The sequence below is a fragment of the Brassica rapa genome, chromosome A07 (assembly GCF_000309985.2).
Source record: "Brassica rapa cultivar Chiifu-401-42 chromosome A07, CAAS_Brap_v3.01, whole genome shotgun sequence".
Taxonomy (NCBI): Eukaryota; Viridiplantae; Streptophyta; class Magnoliopsida; order Brassicales; family Brassicaceae; genus Brassica; species Brassica rapa.
The window spans coordinates 20,188,208-20,207,830 of NC_024801.2; the positions used below are offsets into that span (position 1 = coordinate 20,188,208).

Consider the following 19,623-nt stretch of genomic DNA (forward strand, 5'->3'; position numbering starts at 1 on the left):
CCTCTTAAAGAAATTTTTTCGAAATAACTTCAAAAAAGTCTTAAGTAAAAAACTCACGAGCAACGACTACATCAGCACGCTGATAACCTCAAGTTGGATCGATCGAGACGCCATCAGGCGACCTGGATCAATCCCACACCATGCACTCTCGTCTCACTCTCTGAAACTCTCTCTTTCGAGTCTCGATCAAACTATGTCTTGTTTCATTTCGATCGGATCGGAGTTACTGTTGAAACTTTATGATAAAATTAGCAAAGACTTATTTTCTCGTACGAATTTGAATCAATCGAATAAAATGATAACGATTAACTTAATCATGGTTATCTCAACTATACGATTGATTTCCACTATTTCATAAAATCGATGTGATTTCTCCTAAAAAATCGTAAAAAACGTTTCAGTCGAAAAACGATCCAAGGAGGTCTAAAATGCGGCAAAAGCCCAATGGGCCCAAATTACTATGACGATTTATCAAATATTCGTGAAAGAATATAAATGTCAAATTTCGAAAGATAATTATGAAAATAAAAAAAAATATAATATTTCCGCGGAGAGTAATCGTCAAAATGTTTTAGATAAAACTTTCAAAATATCTTGGAACCTTTCTCTTGATGACTTTCTTTCGTATTGATAACCAAAAACTTTATTGGATGTATATATCTCAGTAATTCAATAAAATGCAAAATAAATTAATTGATTTCTGACAAATGCTGTGTAATGTTTTTGTGATACATAGAGAAATGTTTCCTGGTGACTAGTTTTAGTAAAGAAGCCTCTAGAGAGAAATCTTAAGCATTGACTGTGATGTAACTGTAAGCGAGACTACATAGAGAGTTGCAGTTATTAGAACCGTCTTCGCTTCCCAACCCTCTGGTTAGGGGATGAACCGGTGTTATGAGTTGAAGAAGATAAATGCGGAACAAACATCGAGTGGTGGTTAAAATGTCTAGGCCAGTTTAGACCAGAAGCTGTTGGTGGAGAATGAATCTGCGGAACTGCCCATGATGTCTCACCTCCTCCCAAACAGTTACTGTTATCTTCTCCATCTTCCTCTCCCGACCGCATCATTGAAGAACTGTCTGAATCTCCTCGCCTACTAGTATCCGCCTGCAAGAAAAAAAAAGATGAATCAATATGGCCAAAACGATGACCAATCTTTACTTGTTACACTAATATGTTTACCTTAGATGATCCATTGTTCTCCATGTATTCATAGCTCTGATCAAAGTCGGTTAATCCGAAAATCTCATCTATTTGCCACTGAGAAATGCTTCCAGTAGCTGCTGATCCACTGCTTGCAATAGGAAGCTTTGTAGAAATGTGATCACTCACTTTAGTTTCCGGTAAACCCACCTGATGATTATGATGATCTAAGTCCAACTTCTGAGGCTCAGATGTAGGTGGTTTCCTCTCGTTGGTTTTGTCATCATTGGAAGGTGTAGAAGGACCTGTGTCCGTAGTAGATTCAAGACCAACTCTAATCCCAGTAAGAAGAAACCGCTGGTGAGCTGAAACATGAGGATTCACAGTGTGGATTGCTACATCACATTTCCTACATAGCAAAGCTCTATCTTGCAGACAAAAGAAGAATCCAGTAGCTTCCTGTCAAATTACAAATCAACTAAGAAACTGGTCCATGGCCTTTTCAGACTTTTCAAAGAAAACACAATCATTGAATCATTACAAGACCTCTCACACCTAAAAAAAATCAAACTTTGAGATCATAGAGAGATGAATCAGACCTGACAAATATCGCATTTGGGTTTGGAAGAGGAAGAGACAGAGAGAGGGACTCTCTGGTGTTTCCCGGCGAGTTTATTAGCGGTGTGAACTTTCTCATCGCAAGCCAAACACAACGCAGCTTCATCGGCGCAACATAGCACCGCCGCTTCCGCCGTCTCGCAGACGTTACACTGAATCTTCATCCTTTATCACCAAAATCTTCTAAACGATTCAAGGTCTCGAAGAAACGAAACTTCTCCTTTCGTTTATTTGATTTGTTTTTTTATATTTTTTTATTCACTCGAAAGGATTGATGTCGGAGACTTCAGTTTTGTCTCCTCGAGGCCTTTGTCCGAAAGGAGAAATTTTTTGATAATAATATTTTTCTAGTCAAACTGGATTTTATTTATAAATTTTCTGACAAACAAAATTACAAATCTGTTCATTTGGATTCTGGATAAGTCGTAAAGGGAAAAATATCATTTATATTAATTAGATAATAAATAGTGGCGGTAGGAGGATTTGTATTTCAAAAAAAAAGAAGAGGGTCTTTGTGTATAACTTACAAAGTGGTGGGGTCGAATAGAAAATATTCTATAGCCTGATGAGTGAACAATGTGTATACACGTTAAGTGTCTTAATTGCATGGAGACCATCTCTGCTGTGTCAAGCTGTACATTAGGCTTATTAGCAAAAGATTGTAGAGCTTAGGTCCCAAACCAAAGGCTGCGCCAAGCCTAACCAGTAAGCTCATCTCTCCATCACTTGAATTGTCGTGAACTTCATGCTCAAAAGATCTTTTGTTTCAAAATGATGAGGTCGATAATATACATAATATCATGTAAATTGATTCAACCTATTTAACCCAAAATTGAGCATGAAAAGGAAAATTATTGGTATAAAAATTAATCGATATTCAAATTACATAGCTTAATTTTGAACCCAAAAAAAAGTATATAAGATGAAAGTGATACAACTATACAAGTAGAATAATATCAGTCTACCACTTCATTTTGACCACTTTTAGGAAGAATCTTTTTTAATTTATTTTACTTATAAAAGTTTGTCCCGGTTCATGCATTAAAATCTACATGATAGCGAAATGTTTTATAGAAAAATATCCCATCATATGATATCAAGATTATATTAATACACGTATGATTAACAGGAAGAACATCAATCAATCATTAAGGTCCCATTTGAAAAAAGATATTTCACCAAAATTAACAATTTGCACGGATAAAGAGAAAAATCTAGATGATATCGATATTATTTCTCTTAATTCAAGAGGATCAGATACATCCACGTTCGTGGTTTGAGAAAGATAGCTACTCCAATTAAACTTCTCAAGGCACCAAAGATTCAAGAATCAACGAATCTTTCGGACCAAAAGAACCTTTACCATATCTATACACAAGTGGCTCGAAAGTCTCTCTCAATGTACTAACTCTAAACTCTATGAACAAACCTACCAAATCTAGTATCTTGATCTGATTTGACTAAAGCCTTGAAACAAGAAAATGTCTGAAAGAATGAAGATGTTGAGCGCAGTGCCGTGCGAAGAATTTTAGGGGCCTAAGGCAAGTTTTAAAAATAAATTTATTTATAACCGTAATAAAAACAATTTTCTAATATAATATATTATTTTCACCAAATACACAAGTTTAATACTCTAAAAGAATAAGTTTATAACGTAAATATGATATATTATGTCATATAGAAAAAAATACATGAATTCAAAAAGTGAGTTAATTAATTTTCGTAAAAATATTTTTTTTAATAAGTTTAAACCACTATACTAGAAATTATTTTAAATTTTGGGGCCCTAAAAACAGTCATATTAATCGAAGGCCTGAGGCGAATGCCTTTTTCAATACACTGTAGGCACGCCTCTGGTTGAGCGACCTCCATAGACCCTCTGATTCTTTAAGAGGCTCTAAGCTTGAAAAACGTCAACAGATTTGGGCCCAACTAATATTCAACTTAACTGGCGTAACTGCAAATTCATCACAGCTAAAATTTATTAAAGTGGCCCAGTTACCCAAATACTATATTATGAAAATAATAAAACGAAGAAATAAATCAAGAAACAAATATATGAATAAAAATAAATATTAACTGTTTTCCAAATTTGATAAGATTAATTTGTTATATAATTTCTGAAACATGAGTAACAAGAAACCATATTTAAAAAGATTCTTGTAAATTTTAAGTAGTGAAGATGAATTCACTATTTTCATTTGTTTGTCACACACTATTTAGAAACAGAGATTTTTTTTTTGGGTTCAAAAACCATAGATTTCAAGTGTAGTATTTTTGCATAGGATTACTACTGGCTCTTGGTGTTAAAAACTAATTTTCCAGTTTAATTATAGTTACTTTGAGAAGATGTTTTAGAATTTTATGTTTCTTGTCTGATCATTTTATGTTTGAAAATTTGAAAATTCATTAAAAATATTGAAAATCAGATCATCTGCGTATTTAAATACTTGAGAAGTTTGAAAATTGATTAAATGTAATTATACAAATTAAGATTTTGACAAAATGAGTTGGATAGCTTTAAACTTTTATGATCTCTTAAGCTAAGAAATATTCATTCATTACTAGAAAAATCATACATCACTTAGATCATCCCATCAAATACAAAAAAAAAAAGCACACTGCTTTCTTGAGTCACACGCTACATTTTATTCATTTCTGACCTTTCTTCCTCCACAAGTCACCAAACATCTTCATCCCTGAACCTTTCCTCTTCCCACTTCCTGACCCATCATCCCAATCATCAGCAGCCATTCCTGGTGATCCCACAAACCGCCCTGCAAAATGCTTCTCCATTGACCCGCACTGCTCTGAGAACCCACCATTCATCCCCATTCCTCCAGACAGAACCGCAGCTGCAGCATCTGCTGCTTTCTTCCATTGCTCGGTTTGCACTCTCAGCTTCTCCATCTCAGCTTCTAGACTCTCTTTTGCTTCTTCCACGGACTCAAGCTTCTTCTTTAGCTGCGCTGTGTTCTCATTACTTTCTTCCAGTTCTTCCCTAATCTGACTCACTTTCAAAGCTATCTCATCCTCTTTAGCCTTTGCGAAGGACATTTCTGAGCCTGTCTTCTTCAACTGATCCTTCAAGCTCTCGTTCTCCTTGTTGAGTGATACTCTTTCGATCTCCAGGTCGTAGAGTCTAGCTTTCAACACGTTGATTTGGTGTTCCTCATCATCAACTTCTTTTGCTTTCTCAACAGGAAGAACCTCGAAGACATCAGTCTCTTGACGTCCATCTCCAGGAATGTCGTCTCTCTCCAGAGCATTAGGGTTTGGTTTCTTGGATCTCTTCTTGTGAAGCTCTTCTTGAACACGTTTCTTGGCAGCTTCAGCTTTAGATAACTGTTCTTTGAGCAATCTCAACTCATCTTGAGCTTGTCCTAGCTGTGACTCCAAGCCAGAGATGCGACTTCCAAGCTTCTTCTGAGCCAACGGATCACTGTGAGGCCCACCACTCCTCGGAGATCTACGGTCAGGACCAAGCTTTGGACTCCTGTCTGTAATTGGACGGTGGAGATTATGCGGAGCAGAGGAAACTGTTGATGATAACCTCAGCCTTGGAGATTGCCTCTGAGGCAACTCTGAACCTCCTCTAACACTACTCATATCACAAGAAGGTACAAACGGTTGGAAGTTAACTCATGCCAGATATAGAAACTAACACCAACAACCGATTTCAAATACAATTCCAAAATAAGAAAGTTTCTTGGAGAAGTTAAAACTAGTTACCTTGGTTTTGGCATCATGATTTTCAAATTGTAGAGTCTCCAAGGTTTATAATCTGATGAAAATTAAAGCATTAATTCCTCTGAATAAAGCAGCTATACATATATATATGAACTTCTTCTTTGTTTATTTACTTGGACGCACGACTCACATGTAAGAATTGTGTGAGCCACGCGCAACCAAGTGCGAGTATCTTTGTTAAAGATGACTTCACCATCGAAGTCAAACAGAGAAGTGTGTGTACAGTAAATAAAAGTAAAGTCATAACTTTTTCTTTCACTCACTCAATCGCATTACAAGATTCTATAGAGAAGTTACTATGTTCCATTTCTCATACACAGAAAAAAAAAAATTGAGGTAGTCAAAACGTTGAAACTAACCTTTGAAGAAGATGAAGAGAATGTAGAAATATGACTAGTTTGCAAGTGAACACGAGGGAGTTAATAAGAAAGAAGAGGAAATGTTTTGAATGTTCAGGTTTGATTACTTTGGTTAATAAGAACAAGAACACAAAGACAAGAAAGCTCAAAATATGGAGAAAAGATAAAAGGTCGTATAGCTTTTGTTGTTATTGTTCTGACTTCTGAGAGCGAGAGTGAAGAAGGAGAGAGAGAGAGTGGAGATTTATTTCGAGGCACTTCTCTCAATCCAAGAATAAGAGAGACGTTTGAAGATTTTGAAATAAAGCTAATCCATTGGTGGTTGCACAAAAAAAAGACCATTGGTTATGAAAAGGACCAAAGTGTAATCTTACTGTCTTGGAGGGTTAGGTCCCACATTTACACTGTAATCATAATGTCTTTTCACTTTTATTACATTATGATTCCGCATCCTTTGCATGATTGATTTTGAGTGATACAAACATGACATATAAAGTATCTTATGCAAAATAATTATATGAAATGATAATTGTAACAATGTGATAACATATAGCATCTAATAATTTGGAGCTGGATTTGAAACATTTATTTTATGTCTACTTTTCTAAACCTTTTCTTATGAAAACAAGTAAGAAATGGTGTAGTAATTTAGATATATATATATCTGATAAATTCTGCCACATTTTATGTGTGCACCCATTCATCAATAGGTCTGACATTGTTTTTTTCTTTTGTCGGTTTCCACAAAGTTCAAACTTTTTTCTATATATATTGTTAATAAAATTATGTATTCCAACGTTCTCTTTTAAAATTTTTTTGATATGTAGCTTCATAAACAAATATTTGAAAAATAAAATAATGCACTTTCAAGTTTCCACGAAAAAAGTTTCCACAAAAAAAGAGTTTGGAGATTTATAACAGTGTCATTACCATATCATACTATATATTAAGTTTTGGTAATTTTCACAAACATTGTGTAAAAGCATTTTATTGAGTAATTTTTTATATATTTTTGTTTATTACACTATTTTTCGTTCAATTTTAGAGTAAAATATATAATGATATTGGAAATGCTCTAAAAAAATGGCCATGGATATATTCAAACCCTTCTCCCCCTCCCATAAAAACGTTACATTCAAATATGTCACAAGATAGAACCATTACTAACGACCGGTTGGCTATATTTTAAGTATGAGTAAACCATAACATAAATAAAAGTTAATAGTAAAGCCCTTTTTCAAAAACGAAAGAGTAAAAGTTAATATATTTTAAAACTATAAAACAATATGTATGTAAATTATACGTGCCACTATGATTTGTGAGAGAGTAAGTAGCAACTAACTAGTAACAGCCACCTTTAACTTTTGTTTTTATGATGATGATGTTGGTTATATTATGACTCGAATATGTTATTGTTTAATTGCTAATCATAAATTATCGTCACAATTATGACCTTAACGAACCATAAAATACATGTCGACAAGAAAACCCTAAAAGGCTTAAACCCTTAGGAAAATTGTATGTCTCCAATTTTGACTTTCTCTTCTCACTCTTTTAGTATCAAAGAGACAAAACACATGTGATCTTCACTATTTGTCTATGAAAGATCCAACAGAAGAACAATAGAGATATGATAACATAAGAGGCACTTGAAACAAACAAACTTTTTCTATTAAAACTGAAAATTCTGTTCTTTTTTTTTTGTTCTTCCCATACGAACAAACATTATATGAATGAAGTGATAATAATCATCAGATTCAAACCCATGAGAATTTCCATTACTACCCTATCTATTGCCAAGTAACTTCAGTTGGTGCACTTGTTGTCGTGGCATGAACCTCAGCCAAAGAAACAGCCATAGCCCTCATCATCTGCTCTTAAAAACTCTCTGAAGCAATGACCCGAGGAGGAGGAGGTGGAAAGTTGTGGAAACTCTCACCGTTCATGTAAGAGCTTACATAGCTGTTGCTCCTTGTTTCTCCCATCTCGTTGCTGTTGTGGTAATGATTATTATGACAATGGTTGTCAATGTCATCTGTCTCTTGTTCTATGTCATAGTAGATGTCGTAATTGCCAGGAAGCATATTGTATGAAGAAACGTTGACGTTGTGGTTGTGATTAGAGGATTTACCAACCATTTTCTGACGTTCAGCAAGTGCGGCGATTGCACAAGCAAGACCACCAGATGATAAAGAAGGCGTTGCTGGTTCTACAACGGGAAGCCACCAGTGGTGACAAAGAAACATAGCTATGATCTTCTTCTGGTACATACTGCCTTAAAGGTGTCATATCCTCACTGTCCGAAGTACTCTGCATCCATGTTTCCTGTGTTAGAATATAAAGTAAAAGGCCATGAAAATTGAAAATTTGAGACGAGAGGTACAAAGTTCATTAGACAGCTAACAAAACAAAACAATCGTTACCTGATTAGAGAGCCATATTGCTTCCATGACCATTAACTCTTCAATTGATGGTTTTTGCTGCAAAAACCAAGGCACACAAAATGAAGCCTATCAAAATGATAAACATATGTTTCTGATTTGAAGATTTAACACAAAACCGACCTGCAGCTGAACAGTGTTCGAATTCACCAGTAATTGCGCTTGTACTAGAGGAACATAATTCCAGACGTTTCTGCAATTTATCTTCATAATCCTGCTTTTCATTCTGCATCATCCTTATTCTGGCTTCTATAACTCGTTGCTCTTCCTACAAAAAGTATACAAAGACAGAGCATTACATATAAATAAAGCCATTAGAACAAACTTTAGTGAGAACCATTCCTGTGAATGATTATAGATTTCTTACAACTTGTTCAATGCTCTTCTCCTCCTTTGTCTTTACTCCACGGTACTCAACAGCATAGTTCGGTGTTTTACAAAAGGGGCACCTCACTATGTTAAGGAATACACAATAATAGAAGATCCATCCAAACTAATAATAGAACACAAGTCTCCAAAAGTTAATACACAGGACCAAGATTTAAGGATACTGAGTAGGTCTAGCCGAATTATAAGACAAAGGAGGAGAAGGGCATTGAACAAGTTGTAAGAAATCTATAATCATTCACAGGAATGGTTCTCTCTAAAGTTTGTTCTAATGGCTTTATTCGTATGTAATGTTCTGTCTTTGTTATCATATAAAGCTTGGTCGATTGGCTTTGTTCATGTGTAATGTTTTGTCTTTGTATCCTTTTTGTAGGAAGAGCAACGAGTTGTAGAAGCCAAACAAGGATGATGGAGAATGAAAAGCAGGATTATGAAGATAAATTGTAGAAACCTCTGGAATCATGTTCCTCTAGTACAAGCGCAATGACTGGTGAATTCGAACACTGTTCAGCTTCAGGTCGGTTTTCTGTTAAATCTTCAAATCAGAAACATATGTTTATCATCATTTTGATAGGCTTCATTATATAAAACTCAGAGAAAAAAAGTACAAAAAAGGTACAGAGGATTGGATAAAGTTCTGTATCTGAAATTTGTATTTTTCTTTTTTTTTCTGGATTCTATTTTGACGGAAAATCTCTGGAAAGAGATGATGATGATGATGCTGAGGTGGAGAGAAGCAAATGGGAACAAGATACGATAGAGTAAGTCAGTAAGAGACCAGGCAAAGTATCCCTCTGCTTCTTCATCGCGCTTCTTTCTTTGCGCGTAACGTAACGTTCAGTTTCTATTAAACGACGCCATGGCGTTCAGTTTTTGGTTTGTTGACGAAAAGATACGAGTTCCTTTAAGGCGGTTTTGCCTTAAGCACCGAGTTCGGTCCGTCTGAATATAGTATGTTCTTTAATTGTATGTTTGTTTGTCGCATTGTGTAATCGCAACTTTACTTTCAAATTTAACTAGATTTCCACCCGCACAACCATGCGGATATATATTTTCACATTTATATATATAGATATTTGTTTTACATAATTATTATATTTTTTAATATTACTTACATATTTAAATATTTGCATAATTATACCAAATATAATAATTTTATAGTTTTCAAGCTGTAAATTAAAATCATCATATATATATATATATGTTGCTTATTATATATTTGTCTTATTGAATTTGCGTTTGATTACTAAACTAAATTTTTTAATGCATGAAACAACATATATGAAAATAATTTTGTATTTAATTTACTTATAATCATGATCTGTAATTCAAATCGCTAGATTTTTTTAGTAATTTTTAATGTTTATTAGCTTTATATAATAAATTACTGTATATTAAAAAGTTTAAGATAAGTTAAATTTTTATACATATATTATATAGTTTACTAATATTAACCCGTTCTACCAACATATTATATTTTTAGCATAAATATTTTATATTTATGAAAATAAAATATGTTAACTTATCAATTTTAAATAATTTTATCATATTTTGTTCAATATAACATTTTTATTTTAAAATGATAGATATTATTATAAAATTGATAAAATATGATATAATTTTATTCTTTTAGTAACATTTCATTACTAATTACAAAATTAGTTGAAAATATTTATATTCAATTTATGACAAAAAAAAGACAAAAAAAGATCTTATTATAATCTTTTTCATGAGATTTGTTAGAATTTTAATTTTTTTTTAAAATAAAATAAAAGATATAAAAGATATTATGATTAAAGTAGTTAAAAATATTATGTATATTAGCATTAGTGATATACATTTAATATAAAATTTAAATAATGGTCCAAATAAAAATATCACTCATAAAAAAATCATGATTTTTATTTTATTAGAAAACAAATTTGAAAAAAATAAAATTAAAATAAATATTTATTTCTAACAAAATCTTTAAAAATTATTAGTAAATGTATTTGTGAAATTAATTAATTTCATTTTATTTAAATTTTCGTTTATAAACTAAAACCATATTCAATTTTAATTTCTAATTATATTTTATGATAATTTAAATTAAAACTAACTAATTTTTAAAATTAAATTTAAAAAGATTCTAAGAAGATTTTAAAAAGATTTTGTTAGAACATTTTAAATATATTCATTTGTATTTCAAATAAAAAGATAAAGATATTAAAAGATATAATAATGAACTTATGTAAAATATGATATTTTCTATGAATGGTCCAAACTTAAAAAATCACACATGAAAAGAAGTCATGACTTCTGTTTTAATATATAAGATAGTGGAAGAAGAGAAAAGTTATAGTCTTTGGAGTATTTTGTACCAGGATTTATTCTCAAATTGTTGTTCAAAATTTGGTGATATTTTCAAATTAGATTAGTTAGTGTTACGTTTTGATTGGATTGAAACCATACATATAAATATGAGATGCACAAAATCGTGTGTGTTCTTTGGATTGATGTAAAAGAAATGGTTCAACCAAGCTTACAAAAAAAAAAAAGGTTCAACCAACTAGAAAATTGGTTAAAGCTAGGTTGGTTAGAGAGGCTCAACCATGGGGTTTTATTGCTCTATGCTCAGCCATTTACGCACTTTTACACAAATCTTTTTCATATTTAAGGGGTGTTTGTGAAACTTAGATTTCTATAGAGTTTGTTGATTTTAAAAGTTAAGAGATTTGTTAAATTCAAAAAATATTGTAAAAAATTTTGTATATTGTGAAAATCTATAAAAATAAAGTGATGTAATGATTTTAAGAATTCAACAGAAACATGTAGTATTTTCAAAATCTTGTTTTGTGAATTAAAATGTTAAGAATTTAATTCCCAATAACACTTACTTTAATAGATTTGTAAATCATTAAAATCTAATTTTTTTAAATAACAAATAATTTTGTATAAAATTATAGAATCATCAAACCAATAATATTAGATTATTAGATTTTAATGAGAGTGTGAAAATCTATAAACCAATAATACTAGACTTGAAAATTTTAAAACTCATTATAAATTAGATTCCCACACTAACACCCCCTTATAAACGCAAAAATATTAGTTCACATGATTTGGTAGTTCTGACTTGTGAAGTATATAACATTTTGGATTTCTTAAAATGTAAAAGATTTGTCTAAAGAATATATTACGTCCACCGTGCTTTTAAATATGTTCTCGGTTTCTAGACATATGCAAGTATACGTAAGCCTTCTTTCAAGTACATACATCAAACTAAATCGACTCTTTAGCACAACAACGTAAGCTCTAAGCCCGTAGAGAACTCGGAGAAATGGGCGGTAGTACTATAATGCAATTCATATATATTACACTTTCCAAAAATATAATCTTCGCAATCTCAGGGTGTAACGATCCACTTAATGCAATTCATATACGAAGTGGATGAAAGCAATATTTTTTATTTGAGAACAAAACGAAGATTAAATCGACATTATCTTAGTAGAGTTCAATGACTCAATTATCTGACCATAGTTTATACAACTCCTCCATTGGAGGCATCTCCTTGAAAAATCTATCAAACTCAGTCGTCGTCCCCACTTCTCCTCCACCGCCATTGCTCCGTCTGGAATCTTCGACTATTTTACTACCTCCACCGTAACAACGGACGTCGGAAGTGGATGGAGACTCGAAAGGACCGGGGGCTACGATGGCATCCTTACCGGTGAGTTCTTGAACAACAGTCTTGAAGCTACGTGTATCTGTTTCAACGTATTGTGTGTTAATGAACACAACTTTCATTGGCTCCGGTTTCACTTTCCCTCTTTCAGACATTATTAAAGAAATCAATCTAAAGGGAAAAAACAAAGAAAATGTAAGAGTTTTGGTGTTGTTGATGGTGAATGATCTTGGTAGGCAGTTTTAGAGCTCTCCCAGATGTTTGTAGTTTTATATGCCTACTTGAGTGTGTATATATAGAGAAACACGAATCATAAGTTCATAATCATATGATATATTGTCGTGGGGGCACTGAAGTGGGTCAGTTTATTAAGTCAAATTTTATATTATTTTTAAAATAAACTTATTATATTGTCCTATATGAAATAATAGATGATGACCTAGAATTTTATTTTTCGACGACCAGAGTTTTATCGTTATTTAGTTGTGGTCGTTGAATTTCCAAATTGTTTTATTGGGTCGAACGATGTTTAACTATATACTAGAGATTGACCCGCACGCCCGTGCGGGTGTTAATTTTTACGGTTTTATAAATTATTTGTTATTTTATCATTAGTGTTATATATTTAAGATGTGTCGTCGTATAACTAATTGTATTCAAAATATTTGGATTGAATCGGGTAATAAGATTATTTTTGGTACAAATATACACTCTTTTCAGATACATTGGTTAATTAAATATTTTTATATTTCTACACATCAAAATCAAAATCATTCAGACCCGAGAGGATCCAACTCAAGCATCATACATAAATTTATAATATCCAAGTGGCGCCTAATTTAAAAATCCAAAAAATTAATCCCGAAAGAAACAACTTGTACCTCAATGAGTATCCGAATGTCCATACTTAACTGATTTTGCAAATAGATTAAAAAGAAAACTCTTTCTATATATTTGGCAAAAATAAGAAAAATAGAAAGAATTTTTTATTTAATAAAATAGTTATATGAAGTGAAACATTAAGTGATAATAAATGTAATACTTTTTAATTATTTTGATTTAAATTATTATCTTGTTCATATAAACTATGCCTTTGAATTATGTGTTTTGCTATGTAATTTTTCACCAATTGGAACTAAGACAAAAGAAAGTTTTAGTAAAACATATTAAACCAAACTATTAACCATATGCAAAACTCGGTTATCTTACATTTTTATTTTTTTTATAATTGCACAAAGTTAATATTGATTAACTAATAAATAAAAATCTACATTATTACTTTTACGGTAAATATAATTAATGATGTGATATATTGTTAAAGTAATATAATTAATGAAATTACTAAAATAAAACTATACTTATATTTTTATACATTAATATTTGTTTTTCATAATTAGTGTTTTATATTTTAGATATGTCGTGATATAACTAATTGTATTCAAAAGATCCGGATCGAATCAGATAATATGGTTATTTTTGGTACAAATATCCAAACTCGTTTCAAATACATTGGTTATTTAGATATTTTAGGGTCATATACATCAGAACCAAACTCATCCAGACTCAAAAAAATTCAACTCAAAACCTACACATAAATTTATAATATTCAAGGAGTGAGTAATTTTAAAACAAAATAAAACGATACCCGAAAGGAACGACTCGTACCTAAGTGGATATTTAGTGTTCATGCCTAACTGATTTTATAAACTAATATAAATGATATTTTTTATGTGTTTTGCTAAATTAAGTGAAACTGAAAGAGATTTTTTTATTTAGTAAGCAATTATATTGAGTGAAAAATTAAGTGACAATGAATGTAATTCATTTTTATTATTTTGATTTAAGTTATGATTTTATTCACTAAACATGTTTTTGAATTATGTTTTTGGCTACGTAATTTTCCACTGATTGAAAAAAAAATGTTATAGTAAAACAAATTAAAACAAACGCTTAACCTTATGCAAAACTCAGTTATTTTACTTTTTTGATTTTATAATTGACACAAAACTAATATTGATTAACTACTAAATAAAATCCACACTATTATTATTATGGTAATATAATTAATGATGTAAAATATTGTTAAGACAATATAATTAATATGAGTGAAATATGGAAATACAATTAATGTAGTACTGCTATCTTCGTTTCTAAACAATTTTCAGTTATAGTACTATTCATGTTTCCAAACATTACTAAAGTGTACTTCAGTTTTAATAATATAGATGGTTCGTTCTAGAAATGCTTACCTTTTCTTGACTAAGCAGTGCCTACCTTGATGTGATGATTGAAAGATTTTGTACCTATATAGATTTTTATTCCTGATTGTTTGTTAATGACATGATTTTCTTAAACTTCATCAATGAAATGACTACTACGATTCTCCCCGGTAGATTTTAACAACAATACTAATTACGAAATAACTATCCCCCTTGAAAAAAGAACGCTAACCATGATTATGAAAAAGTAAACAATCAAACAATAACTAAAAGGAGAATATACTCCTCAGAGAAGCCCTCCACGTCGACAGATTAAATCGTCCAATAGGTAGTGTTCGTTTGTCCACGTCACGTCAAAACAACACGGGCTGGTTTGGGCTTCACGTTTTTATTGATTCGTTGAAAATAGAAGAAGCCCAGCTTATGTGTAAGCAAACCCAACTTGATTTGTAACTCTAGCTCTTCCTCACCTCATCTTTCGGCTTATCAACCCTAAAACGATCCGGCGATTAATCTCTTCAACAACTGCTCTCTTTGCCGTTTCCCTTTCTTCCACGGATCGATCAATCGACACCGTATTCATGAGTGTGCAATGAATCCTCTAGAGAACTCATTAATGGTTTCCTTTCGCCTATCTCTTTTTCAATTTCTATATAACCTTCATATTTTCCTCAGATTATTTACACAAACAAGTATCTCAAACAATGAATTCCAACAGACAAACAGCTGTTTCCGGCGATCTTACCGCGAAGAAGCCCAACGGAAAGGACGTTGTCTCCTCCGCCGATACGGTCAAAGAAGTCGGCCAAACCGGAGTCACTCTCCCTACATCTGTCTCCGGCGATTCAGAATCCAGGAAATCAAACGGCAAGGCCGTTGTCTCCTCCGCCAAGCCGGTCAAACGAGACGGCCAAACTGGATTCTCTCTCGCTACAACTGTCTCTGGCGATCCAAAGTCCAAGAAACCAAACGGCAAGGCAGTTGTCTCCTCCACTGCTGAAATGATGTTCTTCAAAGATGTCAAGTTCGGACCACAAGTAGGCGAGCTAAGGTTTCGTCTGATACATTTCTGGGAGGCTCGGAACGCACACACGAAAGTTCTTATTGGTCTTGAAATGCTTCTGATTGATGAACAGGTTTATTCTTACATTTATGATTTTGTATCGGTTTTGCTTGGTCGATCAAATACTAACGTTCGTTGCTTTTATTTTTTGTTACCAACAGGGTACTGTGATCCAAGGGTTCATCCCACCAAGCAGGATTGAGACCTATTTGCCAGATATGATCGCTGGTTCCATCTACAGGCTTCATAACTTTTACGGATCTAAAAGCAAGCCTTTGTACCGAGTTGCTGAGCCAGACGTGACCATTGCTTTCTCATGGAATTCTGTGTTCTCGGTTATCGAGAACAGTACGGTTCCGTTTCCTGAAGATCGGTTCCGATTCTATGGTTATGAAGAGTTTGAAGCGGCTTGTGACCTCAAAGGGGATCTCTATGGTAAGCTTCCACCGTATTTATGGTTTGGCGCTTGATTGGTTTGGTAGATGTTATGTCTCGATCTTAGTTGTTTATGTTTATGTTTTTTAGTATATACAGTAACAAGTACTATTTTATCTTATTGTAGATTATGTCGGTCACATTAAACTGGTGAATGAGCAGCCCTTGAGTGACAGTCTTGTGCTTGATGAAGTCGAGATAGCTTCTTCAAGGCGAATTTTGGTTCATGTCCAGACACATGAGTGAGTTCTTCTTAGTGTTTATGATCTATACGTATACATTTTTGCTTGACACATGATTTCGGTATGATGCAGTGGTCCTGTGATGAAGCTCTATATATGGGACAAGGCCGCTACAGACTTCTGTGATAAGTTTAAAGTGCTTGGAAAACCTCCCACTGTTATTCTGGTGACTACTGTGAATCCAAAACGTTTTGGAGGTTAGTAATACCTAGATTTGGTTATGGTTTTATAGATGTTAGTTAGTAAGCTACGTGGGGAACATGTTTTAGACACAATAGGTGTTAATTAATAGAGTTTTTATAGCTTAGTTGTTTGATTAATTTATTTATTTTTGGTATGGATCATTGGTTATATTGCAGGTGCCTTATCTCTGTCATCTCTATCATCCTCGCGTGTGTTTTTTGATATGGATGTTCAAGCAACCAGGGAATATCTGGCTTGGTATATATTCATTTGTTGATTTGGAACGTATTCTTCAATCCACCGAGCATCTTACTTTTTTCCGAATATTTCTCAGGTTTGAATCAAACACGGATGTTGCTAATAGGGTCAATGCTGAAATTGTCACTAAGGCTGAGCCAGCTACTATAGGGGAACTACTCTCTTACATGAAGCAGGAAGGGGCAAAGGTATGATATCTCATGCCTTTACCAATATGTTGCGCTGGCTTTAGTCATTTATGGTCTTCCCTGATGCAATTCACAGGTTGCTTGGTTCGAGTGTACAGCCACTATTGATGATGTTGTGCGTGGTTCGGCATGGTATTATATTGGTTGTAGTGGGTGCAAGACTAAAGCAATCAAAGGGCCTACCACACTTATGTGTAGGAAGTGTGGAAAGACTGAGATCGTCGGCGCTGCAGAGTAAGATTTATACTTATATTTTCCGTGTCAGATACACTTCCAGCATACATTATTAATGTTCATCTGTCACAGATATCTCACGAAGCTCTCTGTCTATGACAACAATGATCATGCAAGCTTTGTGCTTCTCGGTGATGCTGGGCTTGATTTGACTGGGAAGAAAGCCTCAATATTGGTTGAGAGCTATTTTGAGGTAATTACATACCTGTCCATCATTAAGTTTTAGATTGTGTTCTTATAAGTGTTTAAATTTGTATTAGGCTAATGAAAGCGTTGGAGATGATCATGTAGTCCCGGTGCCACAAGCTCTGATTGCTACCATTGGACAGACTCGCACGTTCGTTATCAAGGTATCAAAACACAACCTCGATGGCAAGACCCAAGCTTTGACTGTCACCAAAGTTCTCCCTCTTGAAGTTCCAGCACTTGAAGGCAACATAGAGAAAAACGTGGACGAAGAACCTGCTGATGAAAGGGATGAAGCTGCAGATGGGACTGTGAAAAGGAGCTCTGATGGGATTGAGTCAGCAGAGGCCAAGCGTGCCAAATGTGGCTAATCAAATTTAGTACTGTTTTTTCCTTTGTTTGAATAAAGACTATGCTTTGTTTTTGTCTTTGGACTCTGCTTTTGCAGTATTTGAATAACCTTGGTGTTTATTAAAGACTATGCTTTGATTTCCTCTTTTTTGCTTATTCCTTTTTCCTGTTGCTTTGGCTTATTTTAGTTTTGTTGCATCTTTTAATGATTGATAGTGCTATTTCGTTTAAGTATTCGTCATGACACGTTGTTTTGTTATTTTAGTGTTGCTAAATCTTTTGATTTTTTTTTAACTTAAAGTGCGTTGTGATGAATTTCTCAGTCTCATTTTCACTTGCATTACTATTTTAAATGGGTACTGTTCTATCAAAATATATTCAGCAGAAAACTGATAAGAAGAGAACATGATCTGATATTGTTGTGTAATAAGAGTAAGCCGACCAACCACCATAATGTCGATTTCCGGAAGAGGAAATTACCAAAGCTTGTGAATTATTTTAAAAACTAAATTGTTGATTAGGTATATTTTTCTTTTATTTCATTTGGAAATTTATATCCTTTTTACGAAAATTTCTATTTTTTTTTTTTTGCTTTTTCCTTAATTTGATATCATAATTTGATGCAATGATCATAAAAATCTACGAAATGAATCATAGAAGACCAAAGCTTAACACAAAAGAATAAAAGAGTTGTAACAACAATTTCATTTGTTCAAGACAATAAGAACCAAACGCAAGACAAGACATTATCGCAGATGTGGTTTGACAATAATATTGATTCAAGGTAGCAATATCAAAAATCCGAGAGCAACAACAAAAGTCGTAATTGGTCTACTACTAAACAGGTAATGAAATTACATTAAACCCACCACTTTATTTAAAATTTTGAGTGAGGCCAACTTATTTAAACTCACACATTACATACAGATCAAAAATTCAGAGATTAATTTCACGGCAAAGCCAAACATATTCAAAATAGTTTCAGTCTTAAAAAAAAAATTTATAGATTAATTTCAAATTGATGACGTGAACTTATAATGATATTTATAAGTGTGTTATTGGAAAAGAAATCTTTTATACATATGTTTGTAATAATTTTGATTTTTTATTCAAGCATGCATGCAAACAAAATAATTCATCTATCTTTGAGTATCTCCAATAAGAATTCTAGACTTAGATTTTCCAAAATACATATATGTGTATAAATATATTAATTTTTAATTATAGGTTCCTAAATTTACAAAAACCTAACTCAAAATATTTGTTTCTGATCATTTAATTTTAAGGTTTATTCACCTAGGATTTATATAAATATTATTATGTATTAGTTAAAATATAAATTAATCATATATACGGAGATATACTATTTTTGTATTTCTCATTTATAATTCCCATAGTTGTAAAGAAAAACTCCTCCATTTTGTTTTAGAAGACGTTGTTGTAATACTAAAGAAACAATGCAAGATATAGTTACCAAATGAATGATACAAAATTGTCCTGGGTTGGATGCATTAATCTGTGAGAATCATACAATAAATCTAATAAAGAAGTCGGAAAAGGTATTAATATTTATAATTTAATAGCTAATATTTTAAAACTTGAAACAATCGTTTTTGAAACAAAATTATAATATAAACACATTTTCCAGATTTTAGATCATTGCTGGTTCATATGGTTACTTACATATTTTTTAAGCTTTTATATGAATTTTAAGAACAACACCATTACGCTAACCACATTTCCAGAATTCGGATCATTACTGGTTCATCGGGTACTTAATTAATATTTATTTGTTAGCCAGATTGGTTGTTTATTTTTAACAAAGAAAAAATATCCAGTTCCGTACTTAAGCTATTGACTCTGATCACACTTTCATATAAACTATGCGATGGTTTCCATCTT

General features: G+C 32.6%; 3 protein-coding genes and 1 pseudogene across 4 annotated transcripts; all 4 read right to left on the reverse strand.

Annotated features, from left to right (window-relative positions):
- Nucleotides 1–665: 665 nt before the first annotated feature.
- LOC103830520 (B-box zinc finger protein 22) lies at nt 666–3,555 on the reverse strand. The gene is made up of 3 exons (XM_009106320.3): nt 1,743–3,555; nt 1,183–1,602; nt 666–1,107 (listed from the first exon to the last, which is right to left on the reverse strand). Exons 1-3 carry the CDS (start codon nt 1,923–1,925, stop codon nt 844–846), a joined length of 867 nt encoding a protein of 288 aa, XP_009104568.1. The 5' UTR covers nt 1,926–3,555; the 3' UTR covers nt 666–843.
- A 701-nt stretch (nt 3,556–4,256) lies between these two features.
- On the reverse strand, nt 4,257–6,132 carry LOC103830521 (interactor of constitutive active ROPs 4). 2 transcript variants are annotated; one of them, XM_033276276.1, is made up of 3 exons: nt 5,642–5,844; nt 5,494–5,545; nt 4,257–5,362 (listed from the first exon to the last, which is right to left on the reverse strand). In XM_033276276.1, exons 2-3 carry the CDS (start codon nt 5,508–5,510, stop codon nt 4,414–4,416), a joined length of 966 nt encoding a protein of 321 aa, XP_033132167.1. In that variant the 5' UTR covers nt 5,511–5,545; nt 5,642–5,844; the 3' UTR covers nt 4,257–4,413. The 2 variants fall into 2 exon arrangements, with proteins under 2 accessions (XP_033132167.1, XP_009104569.1); XM_009106321.3 differs by lacking the exon at nt 5,642–5,844 and adding an exon at nt 5,871–6,132 and having other exon boundaries at nt 4,275–5,362.
- Nucleotides 6,133–6,433: 301 nt separating this feature from the next.
- Nucleotides 6,434–8,560, reverse strand: LOC103831426 (annotated as a pseudogene).
- Nucleotides 8,561–11,986: 3,426 nt separating this feature from the next.
- LOC103830522 (VQ motif-containing protein 10-like) lies at nt 11,987–13,084 on the reverse strand. Its single transcript, XM_009106322.2, has one exon. The coding sequence runs from the start codon at nt 12,515–12,517 to the stop codon at nt 12,200–12,202; it is 318 nt and encodes a 105-aa protein (XP_009104570.1). The 5' UTR covers nt 12,518–13,084; the 3' UTR covers nt 11,987–12,199.
- Between the last annotated feature and the right edge of the window lie 6,539 nt (nt 13,085–19,623).